We start from the raw sequence: 21582 nt of genomic DNA, 5'->3' as shown, positions 1-21582 counted from the left end.
CGCCTGGATCTGGGACCAGCCTGGACCCAGGAACAGCCTAGATTGAGGATCGTCCAGATCTAGGAATATCCAGGTTCCAAGAACAATCAGATCCAGGACCAGCCTGGCTCCACAACCAGATCCGGAGTCAGGCTGGACCCAGTAACAATCAGATCCAGAAACAGCCCGGATCTGGGATCAGGGTGGATCCGGGACCAGCCTGGACCCAGGAACAGCCCAGACCGAGGGTCGTCCAGATCCAGGAATATCCTGGTTCCAGGCACAATCAGATCCAGGACCAGCCTGGATCCATGATGAGATGGATCCAGAATCAGGCCTGATCCAGGAACCGCCTGGATCTGGGATCCAGGAACAGTCGGACCCAGGACCAGCCCGGATCTGGGATCAGCCGGTTCCTTTCCTTGGATTCACCGTCACCCCCTGCCCCTGAGCTGAGCCCAACCACTGGAGGACAACTGTGACCATGACCGTACGGGGGGTACCCCTGGCCCGGGGAAGGGACCCGACGCCGGTGGTTGGGGTACGGGGTGGTTCCCCTTCCCCAGGGTGAAACACCACACCAGCCAGGTGAGAAGAAGCAGGGTCCGGTTGTCCACTAAAGTGCGACTGTACATCTGAGTAAACCAGACCCCGGATACAACAGTCTGCGCGTACAGGACCCGACCTCCACCACCCAACCCCAGCCGCAGACTCTCCGCCTGCGCTCACACCTCGCCGCAGGCGGTGGCAAGCTACAGTCGGCCGATACAGCATTTAAAAAAAAAAAAAAAAAAAAACCAAAAAAAAACCCCGAATCCGGTTGTACCAACAACTGATCCCAAACCAGCAGTCAGCTACAGCCGGACCACGCGTTACAGTAACCGATCCTGATGTGCAATACGATTTGATTGTACGTACGAGTTGTGCACTACAGTCTGACTAAACTACAGCCTGACATTAAACTACGGGAATCGCCGCTTGTGATACAACCACCTGCATCCCTGGGCCTCGTCCTGTGTCCCCACGTCGCCTGTACTAACACCGGGCTACAATAACACTGTTACTGCGGGGGGAGGGGGGCGTTAACAGAACGGTTGGTTGCTACACTGGGAGCCGGTTGTGTGCGACAGCGCTTGGGGGATGGAGGGGACGTTGTGGGGGTGTAGCAGGGACAGGTTGGAGGAGGAGTCAGCAGGATTGTCCGACTGTGTGCTACGGTTGGAGGGGGGAGGGAGGTGGGACGGTTGGAGGGGAGGTGGGACGACTGTAGAGGAGATGGGACAACTGTAGCAGACAGCTGTAGGGGAGACGGGGTGGCGACTGTAGGACATGGCTGTAGGGAGTCGGGATGGCTGTAGGAGTGGTGGGGTGGCTGTAGGGGAGACAGGACAACTGCAGGACATGGCTGTAAGGGAGCTGGGAGGGTTGTAGGGGAGACAGAATGGCTGTAGGGGAGAGGGGACGACTGTAGGAGACGTCTGTAGGGGAGATGGATTGACTTTAGGGGGGATGGAACGGCTGTAGGGGTGAGGGGACGACTGTAGGGGAGCTGGGACGGCTGTAGGGGAGACAGGATGACTGTAGGAGATGGCTGTAAGGGAGCTGGGACGACTGTAGGGGAGACAGAATGGCTGTAGGGGAGCCGGGACACCTGTAGGGGTGACGGGATGACTGTAGGAGATGGTTGTGGGGTAGCGGGACGACTGTAGGGGAGTTTGGGGGGGGGGGGTGTTCCATATCATTAACTCCTCCCTCCCTCACTCTGCCCCCCTCCCCCCTTAATTAAGACCCACCCATCACCACCACCCCCCACCCCATAGTTTTCCGCCTGACAACAGTCGGAGGGCGGGTGACACCCGGAGCCCCGGGAGGGTGGGGGGAACCCAGCGGGAGCCGCGGTCCCCCGGGGTTAAGACAGAGAGACACGTTAAAAAAAAAATTAATAATAAGGCCAAGAGGCTCCGCCCTCCCTGCCCACCACACCCCGACCACACCCCTTTTAGCTCCACCCCATCAAATAGCCCCGCCCCTTTGCTCTTAGCCCCGCCCTCCACGGAAAGGCTGGGGGGGGGTCACTTATAGAGGAGATGGACACGGCTCCCGTCGCAGTTGCCCCGGCCGAGTTTGTCGGCTTGTTCGGAGACCAGGCAGCGGACCAGGGGGAGGTTGGGTTGGTAAAAGGGGGCCGGGGGGGCGGGGGTGGCACCCAACCCCGGGGCGAAATGGTTGTCGGCTTCCCGGGATGGGTTGGACGACCGTCGGCGGGAGCGGAGCTGCTGGCGGTCCTGGAGCTGCTGGCGGAGTTCCGATACGCGTTCTTCCTTCTGCCGGGTGACAAATTTTGGGGGGTGGGGTGGTCAGATACCACCCTAATACCCATTAACGGTGTTGGGACACCCCCCCCCCCCCCACATCACACCTTCCCACATCACCTCACCCCCCCCCAACGTTGAGGTGTTGGTACCTCGGAGATGTTCTGCCCCTTGTGGCACAGGTTGAAGCTACAACCCTGAAGCTACACCCCCACCTCTAGGGGGTGGCCACCCCCAAACCATGTTTTTTTGGGGTTCCCCCCCACACACCTTGGTTTCCACCCTCCCACACACACACACCCCCCCGCCCACCTCAGCAATGATTTTCTCCAGCTCCCGGTTCTCCTTCTCCAAGAGTCGGGATTTCTCCTCCTCGTTGTTGTTGGTGGAGGAGCCTGTCTTCATGGTGTCCTGCTGCTCCGACTGCCACTCGCCCCGGGTGATCAGGCGGCGCATCTGTAATGGGCCCCGCTTGCCAACGGTGTCCCCCCCCGCCTCCTCCCTCGGGAAACACCCACACCCGGTTGTCCCCCGTGTCCCCTATTGACTGTCATCGCCAACTCCATGACCCTACTGGAGAAGAAACCTCTGCAGAGGCAACACCTTGACCTACAAGGGGAGGACGTAGGACGCCTGTTCCTCCCCACCCCAGAAGAAACACCTGGACCCTGCCACCCTCTTCCCTACCGACGCGTTGGGGATGTCAAATCTGTCCCCCTGCCCCAAGCAACCCCCACACCCAGTTGTCCCCCGTGTCCTGTGTTGACCATCATCGCCAACTCCATGACCCAGCTGGAGAAGAAACCTCTGCAAGAGGCAACACCTTGGCCCTACACGGAGAGGATGTAGGACGCCTGTTCCTCCCCACCCCAGAAGAAACACCCCGACCCCGCCACCCCCTTCCCCACTGACACCTTGGGGACAAAGAGGACGACCAAGGTGATGTAGGAGGAGAAGACGACGGCCAACGAGGCGAAGGCGAAGGCCGCGTCCTGTTGGCTGCTGAGGATCATGGTGACGGGCGCCGTGATGAGGCAGAGGACCTGTGGGGAGGAAGGGGATGGGTTTTTTTTTTGGGGGGGGGGGGGTGTCACCGTATGGGATGTGGGGGTGAAGATGGAGGGGGGCAGAGCCACCCTGACTTACCGCCACGTTGTAGATGGCCATGCCCACCGCTCGGTGGTCATTGATCTTCTCCGTGGACACGCTCTTGGTTTCGTAGGCCAGGAAGATGCCCAGCAGCAGCAGCAACCCCTTGAAGCCGTAAAATATCCCTGGGAGGGGGGAGACACGACCATGGGTGGTCAAAGATGGACCCCCCCCCCCCCCCCCCACCTGGTCTGGGGTGCGGGGAACTGTGGGTGGTCAAATAGGGACCTTCACCTGGCTCTAGGTGGGGGGAACCATGGGTGGTCAAAGACGGACCCCCACACACACCTGGTCTGGGGGTGGGGGGGAACCATGGGTGGTCAAATGGAGACCCCCCCCGACTGGCCCAGGGTGGGCGGGAACCGTGGGTGATCAAAGAGGGACCCCCACCTGGTCTAGTGGAGAACCATGGGTGGTCAAACGGGGACCCCCACCTGGTTTGGGGTGGGGGGAGCTGTGGGTGGTCAAAGAGAGACCCTCACGTGGTTTGGGGTGGGGGACCTATGGGTGGTCAAGCAGGGACACCCCCCTGCCCCGCCCCCTGCCCCGGCCCCCATGGGTGCCTGGGTCTCCCCTTGGCTCTCTACAACTCACCTGTGCCCCCCAACCTTGCCTGTACCCCCCCAGTCCTGCCTGTACCCCCGCCAAGTCCTGCCCCCACGCCCTCAGCTCTGCCCATCTCCCACCCCTCCGGCCCCCCCACACACCCTCCCCCGCCCACCGAGCCAGGTGTTCATCTTGGTGGAGCTGCAATGCTCCAGCTGGGGCAGGATGGAGACGTCCGTGTCCGTCTTGGGCTCCTCCTTGGTGAACTCCTGGGGGGCGGGGAGGGGGTGAGAGGGGAGATGGGGTGGTTGGGGGGGGACCTTTTGCTGCGGGGTCCCCCCAGCAGTGCCCCGATGCCACAAGTATCCCCGTGACACCATGAGGATCCCCCCCTCCAAAGTCAAGAGCAACCCCCCAGCAGCACCCCAACACCATGGGCATCCCCCCAGCAGCACTCCAACACCATGAGCATCACCCCAAAGGCAAGACCATCTCCTCCCCCCCCCCCCAGCAGCACCCCAACACCTTGCGCAGCACCCCAACATCATGGCCATGCCTCTAGTGGCACCCCACCACCATAACCATTGCCCCAGCAGCACCCCGTCACCATGGACATCCCTCCAGCAACACCCCAACACCTCAAGCATCCCCGTAACGTTGCGAGCATCCCCCCCCCCAGCAGCACCCCAACACCATGGACGTCCCCCCAGTAGCACCCCAACACCTTGAGCATCTCCCCAACATTGCAAGCACCCCCTCAGCAGCACCTCAAGACCTTGGACATCCCCCCAGTAGCACCCCAAACCCATAAGCCTCACCCCAATGTCAAGAGCATCCCCCCAGCAGCACCCCAACACCTTGAGCAGCCCCCCAACATCACGAGCACCCCCTCAGCACTGCCCCAACACCATGAGGATCCCCCCCAAACTCAAGAGCATCCCCATAGTAGCACCCCAACACCATGGACATCCCCCCAGTAGCACCCCAACACCTTGAGCATCCCTCCAATGTCAAGACCATTCCCCCAGATGGACCCCAACGCCTTGAGCATCCCCCCACTATCACGAGCACCCCCAGCAGCACCCCACCACCGTGGCCATCCCCTCTAGTAGCACCCCAACACCATGAGCATCCCTCCAGCAGCACCCCAACACCAGGAGGATCCTCCCAAAGTCAAGAGCATCCTCACAGTAGCACCCCAACACCATGGACATCCTCCCAGTAGCACCCCAAACCCATGAGCATCACCCCAATGTCAAGACCATCCTCCCCAGCAGCACCCCAACATCATGGGCATCCCCTCCAGCAGCACCCCAACACCATGAGGATCCCCCCAAAGTCAAGAGCATCCTCACAGTAGCACCCCAACACCATGAGGATCCCCCCAAAGTCAAGAGCATCCTCACAGTAGCACCCCAACACCATGAGGATCCCCCCAAAGTCAAGAGCATCCTCACAGTAGCACCCCAACACCATGGACATGCTCCCAGTAGCACCCCAAACCCATGAGCATCACCCCAATGTCAAGACCATCCTCCCCAGCAGCACCCCAACATCATGGGCATCCCCTCCAGCAGCACCCCAACACCATGAGAATCCCCCCAAAGTCAAGAGCATCCCCACAGTAGCACCCCAACACCATGGACATGCTCCCAGTAGCACCCCAAACCCATGAGCATCACCCCAATGTCAAGACCATCCTCCCCAGCAGCACCCCAACATCATGGGCATCCCCTCCAGCAGCACCCCAGCACCATGAGGATCCCCCCAAAGTCAAGAGCATCCCCACAGTAGCACCCCAACACCATGGACATGCTCCCAGTAGCACCCCAAACCCATGAGCATCACCCCAGCAGCACCCCAACACCTTGAGCATCCCTCCAATGTCAAGACCATTCCCCCAGATGGACCCCAACGCCTTGAGCATCCCCCCACTATCACGAGCACCCCTCAGCAGCACCCCACCACCATGGCCATCCCCTCTAGTAGCACCCCACCACCATGAGCATCCCTCCAGCAGCACCCCAACACCATGAGGATCCTCCCAAAGTCAAGAGCATCCTCACAGTAGCACCCCAACAGCATGGACATCCTCCCAGTAGCACCCCAAACCCATGAGCATCACCCCAATGTCAAGACCATCCTCCCCAGCAGCACCCCAACACCATGAGGATCCCCCCAAAGTCAAGAGCATCCCCGTAGTAGCACCCCAACACCATGGACATCCTCCCAGTAGCACCCCAAACCCATGAGCATCACCCCAGTAGCACCCCAACGCCTTGAGCATCCCCCCAACTTCACGAGCACCCCCCAGCAGCACCCCACCACCATGGCCATCCCCTCTAGTAGCACCCCACCACCATGAGCATCCCCCCAGGAGCACCCCAACACCATGGGCATCCCCCCCCCGCCCCAGCACCCCCAGTGTGGAGAGCACCCCCCCAAGCATTGCCCCACCTCAATGGTGCGGTGCAGGGGGTCCACGATTTGCCAGATGATCAGCGTGACCACGTCCAGACCCACAAGCAGCCCCACGGTGGCGTACAGCTTCCAAGGCTCCAGGGTCTGGGTGTGGGGACAACACAGTGTCACCGAGACCCCCCGTGACCACCCTCTCCCCTGCCCCAAGTCCCCCCATGACCCACCAGGTCACCCCTCACCTTCCTCTTCTCCTTCTTGTCCTCCTTCTTGGTGAAGACGGTGTGGACCCACCAGATCTTGGTGAACATGCTGCCATAGGCCAGGCTGAACCCCAGCCCCAGGAGCCACAGCCGGGCCTGGGGAGGGGACGGGGGGGGACGGGAAGAACTGGTTGGACCTCCCCATCCAGCCGTACCTACCTCCGCTACACGCCCACGGGGTGTAACCCCCTCCCGTAGACCTCCTTTGGCCAACCGGTTTGGAAGAGCCCGGCTCTACTCCCGACTGTTCATCCTCCTGTTGTCCCCATTCCCTGGTTGTACCTCCAACTGTTCCTCCTCCAGTTGCTCCCATCCTCTGGTTGTATCTCAAATGGTTCCTCCTCCAACTGTCCCCATCCCCTGGTTGTATCTCCAACTGTTCCTCCTCCAACTGTTCCTCCTGTGTCTGTCCCCATCCCCTGATTGTATCTCCAACTGTTCCTCCTCCAACTGTTCCTCCTTCTGTTGTCCCCATCCCCTGGTTGTATCTCCAACGGTTCCTCCTCCAACTGTCCCCGTCCCCTAGTTGTATCTCCAACAGTTCCTCCTCTGGTTGTCCCCATCCCCTGGCTGTATCTCCAACTGCTCCTCCTCCAGCTGTCCCCACCCCCTGGTTGTCCCCACTCCGCCTGTACCCCACAATGCCCCCACCAGCCCCATACCTGGCAGACGAAAGGGAAAAGCCCCGGCCCGATGTGGTACCCGTCGAGTCCTAGGGGGAAGACGGCAGCGAGCGCCAGGGTGCAGCCCACAGCCGTCATGTTGTTCAGGTACGGCTGGGAGTTCTGGATGTACCTGTGGGGCAGGGGGTGGTGGGTTGTTGAGGAGGTGGCATGTCACCCGGCCACCGTGCCCAGCGATTGGTGGTGTGTGACGTTCAGCCAACCCAACGGGACGCGAGAAATGGGGACGCGAAGCGAGATCGCAGGAAACCACGTGCTACAACCCAGACGCTTGACAGCACCCGAAGCTCCTACGCAGCGAGAACGGGCAACTGGGTTATCTACTAACGACAACGTTTTGTCACCGTCGTCTTCTGTAGGAGGACGCGGGAGCACATAATCCCCTTTTTTTTTCCCCTCTGGGTGTTGCGAACCACCCGCGGCTGAGCTTTTTTTTAGCAGTTATGGCAAAGGGAAGGTGTATTTCCCCCAAAAAAAACCCTGGGAAAACAGGGAGGATCACTAACCGGACATGCCCGTTGTAGATGTTGAAGGCCAGGCAGATGATGGCCAGGAGGATGCCCAACGAGGCCAGCACCGAGACGGAGATGAAGAGCTTCTGGGACAGGAATCGGAAGGTGGTGATGACCTTGGTGTAATCGGCTGGAGGGGCACCTCCTGCAGAGCCCATGGCACAATTAGGGGACATGGTGGTGGTGGTGGTGGGGTCTTCCCAACCCTTCCCCATGGCAGTGACCCCCTTGGTCCCACCCCACGCTCACCAATCCACTTGTCGTTGTTGTACCAGGACAGGTTGTCCTTGGTGCTGTCGTAGTAGCCAATCTTCTTGTAGACACCTCCTGCAAGGACAACAGGGACGGGTGAAGCGGGAGGGAAGGAGGAGCGAACACCCCTCCAGCGTTGGTGCACACCCCCACAGGATCACAGCCTGGGGGGGGGGGGGGTTGGAAGGGACCTCTGGGGGTCATCTGGTGCAACCCCCTGCTCAAGCAAGACCACCCAGAGGACGTCGTCCATGGTCACATCCGTGGGGCGTTTGGTTGGCTCCAAGGATGGAGACTCCACCACCACCTCTCTGGGCACCTTCTGCCAGTGCTTGGTCACCGGCACCACGAAAAAGTGGTTCCTGATGGTCTGCTGGAGCCTCCTGTACTCCAGTCCCTTCATCATCTTCATGGCCTTTTGCTGGATGCTCTCCAGTAGCTCTCCTGTACTGGGAAGCCCAGTATCTGCCCCGTCATGGCAGAGGTGGCTCATCAAAGATGAGGGTCAGGATCACCTCCTCGACCTATTCCAGAGCTCCTCCTGGTGCAGCCCAGGACACCGTTTGCCACCTTTGCCACATCACTGACTCCTCCTGGTCAACTTGGTGTCCCCCAGGACTCCATGGGTCTTCTCCGCAAAGCTGGTTGACCCCAGCGCCTCTTCTGGTGCCTGGGGTTGTTCCCGGAGCACTTCCCCTCGTTGAACTTCATGAGGTTCCTCTCAGGCCACTTCTCCAACCTGTCAAGGTCCGTCTGGACCGGGGCACGAACCTCTGGCATCTCAACTGCTCCTCCCAGTTTGGTGTCATCAGCAAAGTGGCCGAGGATACTCTCGGCCCCATCATCCGGATCTTTGACGAAGAGGTTGAACAGGACTGGACCCAGTATTGACCCCTGGGGTGCGCCGCTGGTGACTGGCCTCCAACTGGACCTTCTGCCACTGATCCCCACCCCCTGGACCAGTTCAGCCAGTTTCCAGTCCACCCCATTCATCCAGCCCAGACTTCACCACCTTCTCTATGAAGATCTTCTGAGAGACAGCGCTGAAAGCCTTCCTGAAGCCAATGCAGACAATGTCCACTGCTCTTCCCTTGTCTACCAGGCCAGTAGAAGTTGGCCACGTTGGCCAAGCACGACTTCTTGCCGAATCCATGCCTGACTACTCTTGATGACTTTCTCCTCCCAAGCTCGTCCCCCAAAGCTCCTCCACCTCCGGACCTTGCTCCGTCACGTGCAGGACCAGTTGCGTGTGGGTGACTTGGATACGAGGCCAAAAGGAGAAGGGGGTTGTCACCCCTTGAGAGGCCGCTCGGTGGTGGGACTCGTTGCAGTGAACATCTCAGGGTGGTTGTGCAGCCAACGTGGCCACGCCGCCGTGCTGCGGCTGTTGCGTGTGAAAGGGCGTTGCGGAACGCTCGGTGGTGGTCACCACATGCACTGCGGTGCCAGTGTCACCCTGATACGGCTGGGGTCACTCACCTTGCAGCTGCTCAATGAGCGTCCAGGCCATGCGGGAGCCGCTGGCGTCGAAGACGACGTGTCCCTGTGGGGTGGGATGGAGACGGGTGTCGGGGACTTGTCAGGTGGCAGGACCGCGTCCCCGGAGGGGTGTTGGGAGAACGTTTTCTCTGGGAGTTTCACGGGAGCTCATGGGGGCACCCTTGACAGATGCTTTCAAGGCACCTTCACCATGACCTTGAAGGCGGAGGAGTTGAGGACATGGGAGACCTTGCTGGGGAAAAAAGGACACGCTGGGGCCAGGGACTGGCAGGGGATCAGGTGTGGGGCAACGCACCGAGACACCCTCGAAGGCGGAGGAGTTGAGGGCCCGGTAGATCTCGTCGGTGATGTTCTTGTTGTTGTAGTTGAAGTCCTCCAGGCGCAAGCCCTTCTTCACCAGCTCCGCTGAGGTCTTGTTGAGGGCCAGGGCCAGGGCCCAGATGGCATCGTAGGCCAGCGGAGCCTCCTGAAAGCCTCCTGTCTCCTCAGGGTTCTTGCCCAACCGCTTCTGCAGCTTCTCGATGAACTCCTGGGACGTCTGGGCCAGGGAACAAGACAGTGGTGACGTGGTGAGTGGGACAGAATGGACCCCCCCCGGGGGTGTCCCATCTGTCCCCTCCATCCTCCCCATACCATGTTGGAGATGCTGCGGGTGTTCTCAGGGTTGAGCATGACGATCTCGGTGGTGACGTGACCTTCCACGGCCTCGGCCATCTCTGCCTCGGTGCAGTTGATGGCCGGATCCTTGATGCGGAACCAGTTGTCGGCGTACCAGCCGATGAGGAACCAGACGTACTTCTTGCCGTAGAGCTTCTCCTTGTAGACCTGTATGGGCCAAGGGGTGGTGGTCTTACCCTTCCTTCACCCCATCCTTCCCACCATCCCTCTGTCCATCACTCTTCACCCTGTCCCATCCAGTCACCCGTCACTCATCTCCCCATCATGCCCATCCAGCCAGATCTCCGTCCATCCACTCTTCACCCCATGCCTCTGCTCAACCTTCCCACCTTCTCACCACCCCACCTGTCCATCCAGCTGGACCTCTGTCCATCTGCTCTTCACCCTGTGCCTCCACTCAACCATTTCCCATCCCACCATCCCACCTGGCCACTCATCCATCCACCCATCCATCCATCCATCCATCCACCCACCCACCCATCCACCCATCCGTCCATCCGTCCATCCATCTGTCCGTCCATCCATCCATCCGTCCATCCGTCCATCCGTCCATCCATCCACCCATCCACCCGTCCGTCCATCCATCCACTCGTCCATCCGTCCGTCCATCCGTCCGTCCATCCAGCCGTCCATCCGTCTGTCCCACCACCCTCACATCTACCCCCACTTCCACCCCTCCCTCCTACCAGCTCTCTGCCCCCTCAACCCCTACGTCCCACCACCCTTCGCTCCATCCCACCCTCCCAACTGCCCCACGTCCACCCACCCTTCTCTACCGCACGCCACCCGTGGTCCCATCCTCCTGTAAGCCCCACCATGGTGGCCCCCCGCTACCCCGTGCCCCCCCTTTCCACCCCTCACCTCGCAGAAGACCTTACGCGCCTCCGTCTCGTAGAAGAGCCCCACAATGATACGGGCGTCCTGGCGCTGTAGGGAGACAAGTCACCCTGGGGTGGGAACTTCTGCTCCCCTTCCCTCCTTAGAGGCCCAATCCCACCCATCCTCATTTGCATAACTTTGCATAGGGGTGCTGAGGAGGACCAGAACCTTGGCATCGGCACAGCCAAGGTCATGGACGTTGCTCCCCATCTCCCGGCTGGAGGAGGTTCACCGTTGACCCAGATGCTTGGGGTGTCTCTGCTGCCTTTGGGGTGCGGGACGTGGCTCCACCTGCCCTCCTTCCCCCCCCCCCCGATGGTTGTGGGGTGCCGGGGAGATGGGGGGGGGGACGGGGACACTCGTTGGGGACAAGGGCAAGGTGGGACTCACCTTGAGGTTACGCACGGGCGCGGCGGGGTCGGAGAAGAAGCTCTGGCGGAAGGTGATTTCCAAACCGGCTTCCTTCACCCGCTGGTCCAGGTCGTCGAGGGTCTGGTTGGCGGTGGGGCAGGAGGGGTTGGGGGGTGGCGGGGGGGGGGGGGGGGGCAGGCAAGGGGCAGGGTCAGGCAGGGATGGGGGGCAGAAGGGAAAGAGAGTGCAGAGTGAGTCCGGGGAGGACGGCGGGGTTGGGGGCCACCAAGCAGGGGTTGGGAGGCGAGTTGTTTGCCGGGAAGGGGGTGGGTGGTGGGTCAACGTTAACGCTTGGACCAAGCTGTGGGTCCAGGATGAGGTGGGGCGAGGGGTTGCGGGGCAGGTTTTGGGGTTTTTTTGGGTTGGGGGGGGTGGGGGGTGGGGGTGACAAGCGGCGGTGGGGTGGTTGCCGGCCGCGCGTACCGAGGTGAAGACCTCCGTGGTCTGCTGGATGGTGGCGATCTTGGTCCAGCCCCACTTCTTGAAGAGCTGGACGCGGGTGGGGTTGTGCAGGGTGGCCGAGGGGTGGGTGCGGAAGAAGGTGGGGAAGCGCTGGCGGTTGGAGAGGGCGGGGGAGCTGGAGCCGTAGGAAAGCTGGAACGGGGCGGGGCGGGCTGGGCGTCAACACCCAACAGTCGGACCCGCACCCCCTCCCCACCACCACCACCACCAACCACCACCACCCCCCCCCTGTAGCCCGGCGTCAACCCCCCGGGAGCTGTAGCCCATCGTCGGCGCCAGCGGTTGGGGCAGGCCGGGAATCGCAACGGGTGCGGGTACAACCGCGGCTACAGCCGGCCGCGCCGCAAGGCTGGGGGGGTGTCAAAAGAGCCGCACGGCCAGCGACAACCGTCTAGGCGCGGCTGCGGGCGTAGCGACAGCCTGAAAGCAACAACCGCGCGGGCAGCAGGGACGGCACACGGAGCAACAGCCGCACGTGTAGCAACAACAGCGCGCCTAGCAACAACCCGAAAGCAACAGTCAACAAAAAGCGACAACCTGTAAGCAACGACCGCAGACGTAGCAACAACCGCACACGTAGCAACAACCACAGATGTAGTAACAACCCGAAAGCAACAGCCGCACTGATAGCAACAACCTGAAAGCAACAAAACTGTACGGGTAGCAACAACCACACACATAGCAACAACCGCACACGCAGCAACAACCGCACACATAGCAACGACCACAGCTGTAGTAACAACCCGAAAGCAACAGTCGCACAAGTAGCAGCAACCCGAAAGCAACAGCCGCACAGATAGCAACAACTTGAAAACAACAACCGTATGGGTACTGGCAGCCGCACGCGTAGCAACAACTTGAAAGCAACAGTCGCACAGATAGCAACAACCTGAAAGCAACAAAACCGTATGGGTAGCAACAACCACACACGTAGCAACAACCGCACACGTAGCAACAACTGCACACATAGCAACAACTTGAAAGCATCAGTCGACAAAAAGCAACAACCTGAAAGCAACACCCGTATGGGTGGCAACAACCACGCACGTAGCGACAACTTGAAAGCAACAACACTACGGGTGGCAACAATTTAAAAGCAACAATCACACCCACAGCAACAACTTGAAAACAACAACCACATGGGTAGCAACAACCTGAAAGCAACAACTGGAGATGCAGTAACAACTTGAAAGCAACAATCACACATGTAGCAACAACCACATACCCAGCAACAGCTTGAAAGCAACGGTCGCACAGGTGGTGACAACCTGACACAACAGCCGCACAGGCAGCAACAACCACACACGTAACAACAACCTGAAAGCAATAATTGCACGGGCAGCAAAAGCCGTGCACATATACCGATAACCGCACACAGAGCAACAACCTGAAAGCAACAGCTGCACATCAAGCAACAGCCACACACACCAACAGTCGCACACGTTGCAAGAGCCTGTAAGCAACAGTCACACACGCAGCAACAGCCGCCCAGGCAGCAACAACCACACATGTAACAACACCCTGAAAGCAACAGCCGCACATGGAGCAACAACTGCACAAGTCGCAGCAGCGACACAAGTAGCAACACCCTGAAAGCAACGACCACACATGGAGCAACAACCACACACACCAACAGCCGCACACGTAGCAACAGCCACATGGGCAGCAACAACCACACAGGTAACAACACCCTGAAAGCAACAGCCACACGCGGAGCAACAACTGCACATGGAGCAACAGCCACACCGGCAGCAACAACAACACAAGTAGCAACACCCTGAGAGCAACAGCCACCCACCAAGCAACAACCACAAACCCCAACCGTCGCACACGTAGCAACAGCCACACAGGCAGCAACAACCACATGTGTAACACCACCCTGAAAGCAACAGCCGCACAAGGAACAACAAGTGCACCTGGAGCAACAACCGCACAGGCAGCAACAACGACACAAGTAGCAACACCCTGAAGGCAACAGCCACCCACCAAGCAACAACCGCACCCCCCAACGGTCCCACGTGTAGCAACAACCTGAAAGCAACAGCTGCGCCCCCAGCAACAACCACACCTCCCCCCCCCAACAGTCGCACCCATCCCAACACCCGGAAAGCCACAGCCGTCCCCCCCCAGCAACCCCCGTAGCTACAGCCATGCGTTCCCCGCTGCCACGCGCCCCGCTGCCTCCCGCCACGTGTTCCCCCCCCAACAACCCCCCCCACCCCCAACCGCTCCAGGGACACCGAGACACCCCCCGACCCCCACCCCCATCCCAGTACATCCCAACAGGCACCAGCTGAAGCACCGCCCTGTCACCCCCATCCCCGCCTTGGTCTCCACCCAACCCAACGCGGTCGGGGCGGGATGGAGGGGTGAAAGGGGTGGTGGTGGGGGGGGGGGTGTCCCCCAGCTTCTGTCCCCCCTGCCGTGTCCCTCCCCCCCCCAGGACCCCCGTGACCTTGGGGACATGGTGGGGGGCGGGGGACGGGGACGTGGAGGTGGGGTCCTCACCACGATGAGGTTCCACATCCGGGCGGCCTCGGCCACCAGCGTGGAGACGCTGCTACAGCCGGGCATGAGGATGATCTTGATGGGGTCGTTGTAGAGGAGCTCGTAGAGGTACTTGGTGGCCTGGCCGGGGTCACACTGAGGGGGGGGGGGAAAGGGGGGGGGACACATATGGGGGGATTTGGGGACACTGGGAGGTGGCTTCGGGAGCCCACCACCTCCCAGTATGAGCCACCAGCTCCATCCCAAAGACCCTCCAAGGCGGGGGGACCCAGGCATCCGGGCACCCATCAGCTCAAAGGACCCATCTGGGACGCGGTGGGGGGGGGACAGGGACACAAGGGGGGGGGGGTTGTGGACATGGGGGGGGGGGTTGGGGACACAAAGGGGGGGGTTGGGGATGCTGGGAGGTGGCTTCTGGAGCCCAGCACCTCCCAGTATGAGCCACCAGCGCCATTCCAAAGGACCGTCCAAGGGGGGGGGACCCAGGTGTCTGGGATGGGGGGGGGGGGGGACGGGGGACACAAGGGGGGGTTGGGGACATGGGGGGGGGGGGGTCGTGGGGACACAAAGTGGGGGGGTTGGGGACGCTGGGAGGTGGCTTCTGGAGCCAGCACGTCCCAGTATGAGCCACCAGCGCCATTCCAAAGGACCGTCCAAGGGGGGGGGGACCCGGGTGTCTGGGATGGGGGGGGGGGGGACGGGGACACAAGGGGGGGTTGGGGACATGGGGGGGGGGGGGGGGGTTGGGGACACAAAGTGGGGGGGTTGGGGACGCTGGGAGGTGGCTTCTGGAGCCAGCACGTCCCAGTATGAGCCACCAGCGCCATTTCCAAAGGACCGTCCAAGGGGGGGGGGACCCCGGGTGTCTGGGATGGGGGGGGGGGGGGACGGGGACACAAGGGGGGGTTGGGGACATGGGGGGTGGGGGGGGTTGGGGGACACACGGGGGGGGGTTTGGGGACGCTGGGAGGTGGCTTCTGGAGCACCCAGCACCTCCCCAGTATGAGACCACCATCCCAGTCCAAAGGACCGTCCAAGGGGGGGGGGGGGAGGACCCGGGTGTCTGGGACCTGGCAGGGGGGGGACGGGGACACAAGGGGGGGGTTGGGGACATGGGGGGGGGGGGTTGGGGACACAAAGGGGGGGGGGGTTGGGGACGCTGGGAGGTGGCTTCTGGAGCAAAAGGACTGTCCAAGGGGGGGGACCCGGGTGTCTGTGATGGGGGGGGGGACAGGGACACGAGGGGGGGGTTGGGGACACAAGGGGGGGGGTTAGGGACATGGAGGGGGGGGGTTGGGGACACAAAGGGGGGGGGGTTGGGAACACCGGGAGGTGGCTTTTGGAGCCCAGCCCCTCCAGTAGGATCCAGGCATCCGAGATCCGATGGGGGGGGGGGGGGAAGGGAAGATGGGGGGGGCGGGGGATTTGAGGGGGGGGGGTGTGTGCCTGCCCCTCCCCCCCCCCCCCCCCCCCTCGTTTCCGTGTCCTGGCTCTTTGCTGGGGGGGGGGGTCGATGAATAATTCAGGGCACGGCTGGTCCCGGGCGCCGTCGCCATGGCAAACCCAGCGGCAGCCCCAGCAGCATCCGTATCCCTGGCAACCGGGGGGGGGGGGGGGGACGGGACACAGCGGGGGGGGGGTGGGGGGGGTGGAGGAGGGGTTGGGGGGGGGGGGGACAGAGAGATGGGACAGAGGGGACAGATGGAGAGAGGGGTAGGGGACAGGAGGGGCGCTGGCCGTGGCTGGGGGGGGGGGACACGGGGAGTTGGGGGGCGGAATTTTGTGGGGGGAGTGGATTTTTGGGGGGGGGGGGATTTTGTAGGTCGGATTTTGGGGGGGGTAGGGCGTTGGAGGGGATTTGGGGGGGGATTTTGGGGGGGTTTCGGGGAGGATTTGGGGGGGGGGTTGGGGAGAGGGGGGGATTTTGGGGGGGGGGGGGATTTTGCAGGTCGGATTTTGGCGGGGGGGGGGACACTTTGGGGGAGATTTTGGGGGGGGACCTGGGGGGGGGTTGTGGGGGATTTGGGGGAAGAATTTGGGGGGGGGGATTTGGGGAGGGGATTTGGGGGGAGAATTTTGGGAGGGGGGACTTTGAGGGGGGGGACTTTGGGGGGGTTGGGGGGAGGAGGGATTTTGGGGGGGATTTTGGGGGGCGGATTTGGGGGGGGGGTGGATTTGGGGGGGGGGGTGATGGATGGTGGGGGGGGAGCAGAGGGTGAAGGAAGGACAGAGGAGCCGCAGGACAGACAGAGGCGGGGGGGGGGAGGATGTGGGGCAGAAGGTGTGGGGCAGGATGGTTGGGGGGCACGGCCTGGAGGGGGGGTCCCCACCCATATCAAGGCCGGACGCTTGGGCCCCCACCCCCTCCCTGCCTGCCCCCCCCTTCCTGCCTGCCCCTGCCTTCACCTTGAGCTGCCTCCGCCATCCTCATCCTCCCCCCCCCCCCCGCCCCATAACCTCCACCCCCTGCCCCATAACCTCCATCCCTGGCCCCATAACCTCCACCAATCCCCCCCCATTGCCCCCCTCCCCCAGCCCCTTCCAACCCCCCCATCTCCCTCTGCCCCCCAACAATTTCACGCCGCCCCCCCCCCCCTCGCCAGACCCACTCTGCACCCCAACCGGGAACCTCTGCCCCCACCTCTGCGCCCCACAGCTCTGCCCCACAGCCCCCCGCCAGGTTCTGCGCCATCAGCACCGCCCCCCCCCCCCTCACCCGCCCCCCAGCACATCCCCTGCTCCCCCCACCGGTGCCCTGTATACGGCCTGGGGCCCCCCTGCCCTATATATCTGCCCCCCCCCCCCCAGCCTTAACCCCTCTGCCCCATATGCCTGCCCCATCCTTGCCGCCCTGCCCCACATATCGGCCCCATTCCTGCCACACACACCCCCCCCCGTGCCCCCTGCCCTATATACCAGCCCCCCTCCTTGCACCCACTGCCCTATATAGGAAGCACCCTGCCCTATAGCCCTGCAACCCTGCCCTATAGCCCTGCCCCATAGCCCTGCCCCATCACCGTCATCCCTGCCCTATAGCCCTGCCCTATAGCCCTGCCCCATCCTTGCTGTGGCCCCAATGCCCACTGCCCCATATACCCCTGCCCCATCCTTGTCACCTCCTGCTGTCCTCCTACCCCGTGCCACCCACCCACCGTCATCCCCACCACCCCTCGGTGTCCTCCTGCCCCATCCCAGCCGCCTCTTGGTGTCCTCCTGCCCCATCCCCACCACCCGTCATCGTCTCCAGCACCCATCTCCACCACCTGCCCCATCTCCACCACCCCTCGGCGTCCTCCTGCCCCATCCCAACCACCTCCTGCTGTCCTCCTATCCCATCCCACCACCCATCATCATCTCCACCGCCCTTCGGTGTCCTCCTGCCCCATCCCAACCACCCACCACCATCTCCACCACCCAGCCCCACCATCTATCCCCATCCCCGCCACCCCTCAGTGTCCTCCTGCCCATCCCAACCACCTCTTCGTGTCCTCCTACCCCATCCCCGCCACCCCTCAGTGTCCTCCTGCCCCATCCCAACCACCTCTTCGTGTCCTCCTACCCCATCCCCACCACCCATCATCATCCCAACCACCCCTTGGTGTCCTCCTGCCCCATCCCCACCACACACCATCATCTCCAGCACACATCTCCACCACCTACCCCATCTCAACCACCCCTCAGTGTCCCCCTGCCCCATCCCAACCACCTCCTGGTGTCCTCCTACCCCATCCCACCACCCATCATCACCCCAACCACCCCTCAGTGTCCTCCTACCCCCGTCCCAACCACCCCTCAGCGTCCCCCTGCCCCATCCCAAGCACCTCCTGGTGTCCTCCTACCCCATCCCACCACCCATCATCACCCCAACCACCCCTCGGTGTCCTCCTGCCCCATCCCAACCACCTCCTGGTGTCCTCCTACCCCATCCCAACCACCCCTCGGTGCCCCCCTGCCCCATCCCAAGCACGTCTTGGTGTCCTCCTACCCCATCCCCACCACCCACCACCATCCCCACCACCCCTCGGTGTGTCCCCCCCCATCCCAGCCCACCCCACCCCCCACCCCCCCCCCCGCCCCCAACCCCTCTCTCACTTTACTGTCATGATGGATGAGCCGCAACTCGTAATCGGGCAAGATGTCCCTCCGACTGTTGATGTCCTCCAAGGCCATGCGGACGGCGGGCAGGCAGGCCTGGCCCCCCGGCCACCCCCCGCTCATGGGGAAGAGCGCCCCGACGTGCACCGCCTTCTTGCCTGTCCCCACCGCCGGGCGCGACACCAGCAAGACGTTGAGAGCCACCACCAAAAGCCAACGAGGTGGCTTGGGGGGCAGGGGGGGGACCCGCCATTCCCGGGGGTCAAGACGTTGGGACGGCGGGGATTGGGTCGGCCATGGCGTAAGAGGGATTCGGTGGCGGTGGCAGGAGGAGGAGGAGGAGGAGGAGGAGGGGGAAGGGGGGGGATGTTTGATGTCACCGGGCTCTGGCGGTGAGGTTGGAATGGTGATGAGGTGGGGAGGGGAAATGGGGAGTCGGGGGGAGGGAGGGAGGGAGGGAGGGGAGGAGGGACGGGGAGGGAGGGAGAGGGGGAGAGCCGGAGGAGCCGGGAAAATAAGCGGGACGGGGGGAATAACGGGACGGGGAATAAATGAACGGGATGGGGAATAAATAAGGGGATGGGAGATAACGGGGTGGGAAATCACGGGGCGGAAAATAATGGGATGGCGATTAACGGGATGGGGAATAACGGGGTGAGAAATAACGGGATGGGGAAATCACGGGATGGGGGATAACGGGGTGGGAAATCACGGGGTGGGAAATCATGGGATGGGGAGTAACGGGATGGGAAGGAGCGGGGTGGGAAAGAATGGGGCGGGGGTGAATGGGATGGGGGATAAGGGGGCGAGAAATACGGGATGGGGAAATCGCGGGATGAGGGATAACGGGGTGGGAAATCACGGGGTGGGAAAATCACGGGGTGGGGAATAATGGGGCGGGAAATAATAGGATGGGGATTAATGGGATGGGGAATAACAGGGTGGGAAATAACGGGATGGGGAAATCGTGGGATGGGGGATAACGGTGTGGGGAAGAGGGGGCGGGAAATAAGGGGAGGAGGAGAGGGAAATAAATGAATGGAGATGGGAAAAGCGGGGGGGGTGTGGAAAATCAGGGAGACGGAAAATAAGGGGACGGAGAGGGGGAAAAATTGAGGGGGGGATGGAAAATCGGGGGGGGGGGGTGGAAAATCGGAGGGATGGGGACGGGGAATAAGAGGGATGGGGAGAGGAAAATAAGAGGGATGGGAAATAGGAGGGATGGGGATGGAAAATAACGGGATGGGGATGAGAAAATAAAAAATGGGATGGGGAGAGGAGAGACGGAGGGCTGAGGATGGAAAATAAGAGGGATGGGGCTGGGAAAACTGAGGGAATGGGGCTGGGAAAAGAGAAGGACGGGGAGCGGAAAGACGAAGAGCGGAGAAGAGGGAGGGCTGGGGAGCAGAAAATCCGGAGGGCTGGCGAGCGGAGGAGACGGAGGGATTCGGGGCGGAGAAGACGGAGGGATGGGGACGGGGAAAGGACGGAGGGATTCGGGGCGGAGAAGACGGAGGGATGAGGATGGGAAAGGATGGAGATGGGGAAGGGCAGAGGGATGGGGATGGGAAAGGACGGAGGGACGGAGACAGGGAAGGGCGGAGGGGTTCGAGGCGGAGAAGACGGAGGGATGGAGACGGGAGAGGACGGAGGGGTGGGACGGGGAAAGACGAAGGGATGGAGACGGGAAGGGATGGAGAAACGGGGAGGGGGAAAGACGAAGGGATGGAGACGGGAAGGGACGGAGAAACGGGGAGGGGGAAAGACGAAGGGATGGAGACGGGAAATGGGGGGCTGGGGGTGGGAAATCGAGGGATGGGGCTGGGAAATGGGGGGCTGGGGGGGCGGAAAGACGGAGGGAGGGAGGAAGGGATCGAGAGCGAGGGCTGGAGCTGGGGGGGGGGGGGGCTGGCAGGGATGGAGGCAGGGATGGAGGCAGGGATGGAGGCAGGGATGCGGGAGAGGGGAGGGGAAGGTGGGGGGGGGACCGGGCCGGGGGGAGGGAGGAAGGCTGGGGGGGAAGAAGGGGGGGGGGTGGAGCGAGGAAGGCTGGGAGGAAGAGGAGGGGGAGGAGGAGGAGGAGGAGGAGGAGGGAGGGGGAGGGAGGGAGGGGGGCGGGAGGAAGGCTGGGAGGAAGAGGAGGAGGAGGGGGAGGAGGAGGGATGGAGGGAGGAAGGCTGGGAGGAGGAGGAGAGGGAGGAGGAGGAGGAGGAGGAAGGAGAGGGATGGATGGGGGAGGGAGGAAGGCTGGGAGGAGGAGGAGGAGGAGGAGGAAGGAGAGGGATGGATGGGGAGGGAGGAAGGCTGGGAGGAGGAGGAAGGAGAGGGATGGATGGGGAAGGGAGGAAGGCTGGGAGGAGGAGGGGGAGGAAGACGGATGGAGGGAGGAAGGCTGGGAGGAGGAAGAGAGGGAGGAAGAGGAGGAGGAAGGAGAGGGATGGATGGGGGAGGGAGGAAGGCTGGGAGGAGGAGGAAGGAGAGGGATGGATGGGGAAGGGAGGAAGGCTGGGAGGAGGAGGAGGAGGGGGAGGAAGACGGATGGAGGGAGGAAGGCTGGGAGGAGGAAGAGAGGGAGGAAGAGGAGGAGGAAGGAGAGGGATGGATGGGGGAGGGAGGAAGGCTGGGAGGAGGAGGAAGGAGAGGGATGGATGGGGAAGGGAGGAAGGCTGGGAGGAGGAGGAGGAGGGGGAGGAAGACGGATGGAGGGAGGAAGGCTGGGAGGAGGAAGAGAGGGAGGAAGAGGAGGAGGAAGGAGAGGGATGGATGGGGGGGAGCGGAGGAAGACTGGGAGGAGGAGGAGGGATGGAGGGAGGAAGGCTGGGAGGAGGAGGAGGAGGAAGAGGAAGAGGAAGAGGAGGAGGAGGCAGGGATGAAGGCTGGAGGAAGGGGCCTCCTGCCCCACGAAGCCGTGTGGGGTTGGATGGGGGGGTCCCGC

General features: G+C 62.4%; 2 protein-coding genes across 2 annotated transcripts in view; one reads left to right on the top strand and one right to left on the bottom strand.

Moving 5' to 3' along the window:
• Positions 1-867: 867 nt before the first annotated feature.
• On the bottom strand, positions 868-19180 carry GABBR1 (gamma-aminobutyric acid type B receptor subunit 1). Its single transcript, XM_063318664.1, is given in 19 exon segments — positions 868-2236; positions 2238-2303; positions 2604-2747; positions 3206-3334; positions 3438-3565; positions 4162-4255; positions 6444-6551; positions 6647-6763; positions 7330-7462; positions 7857-8007; positions 8112-8189; positions 9594-9657; positions 9910-10152; positions 10248-10439; positions 11154-11219; positions 11562-11663; positions 12006-12176; positions 14553-14687; positions 18645-19180. Coding segments are annotated over 19 exon segments (2505 nt in total). The 5' UTR covers positions 18771-19180; the 3' UTR covers positions 868-1978.
• Positions 18944-21582, top strand: part of LOC134507779 (zinc finger protein 239-like) — a 6222-nt gene continuing 3583 nt past the window's right edge. Inside the window, exon 1 of the mRNA XM_063318646.1 lies at positions 18944-18948. Coding sequence (XP_063174716.1) covers positions 18944-18948 — 5 coding nt within the window. The remainder of the gene's footprint in view (positions 18949-21582) is intronic.

Source organism: Chroicocephalus ridibundus, chromosome 28 (genome assembly GCF_963924245.1).
Source record: "Chroicocephalus ridibundus chromosome 28, bChrRid1.1, whole genome shotgun sequence".
Classification (NCBI taxonomy): Eukaryota; Metazoa; Chordata; class Aves; order Charadriiformes; family Laridae; genus Chroicocephalus; species Chroicocephalus ridibundus.
Note: the sequence above shows the minus strand (reverse complement) of the source record. Positions and strands in the feature narration are given on the sequence as shown.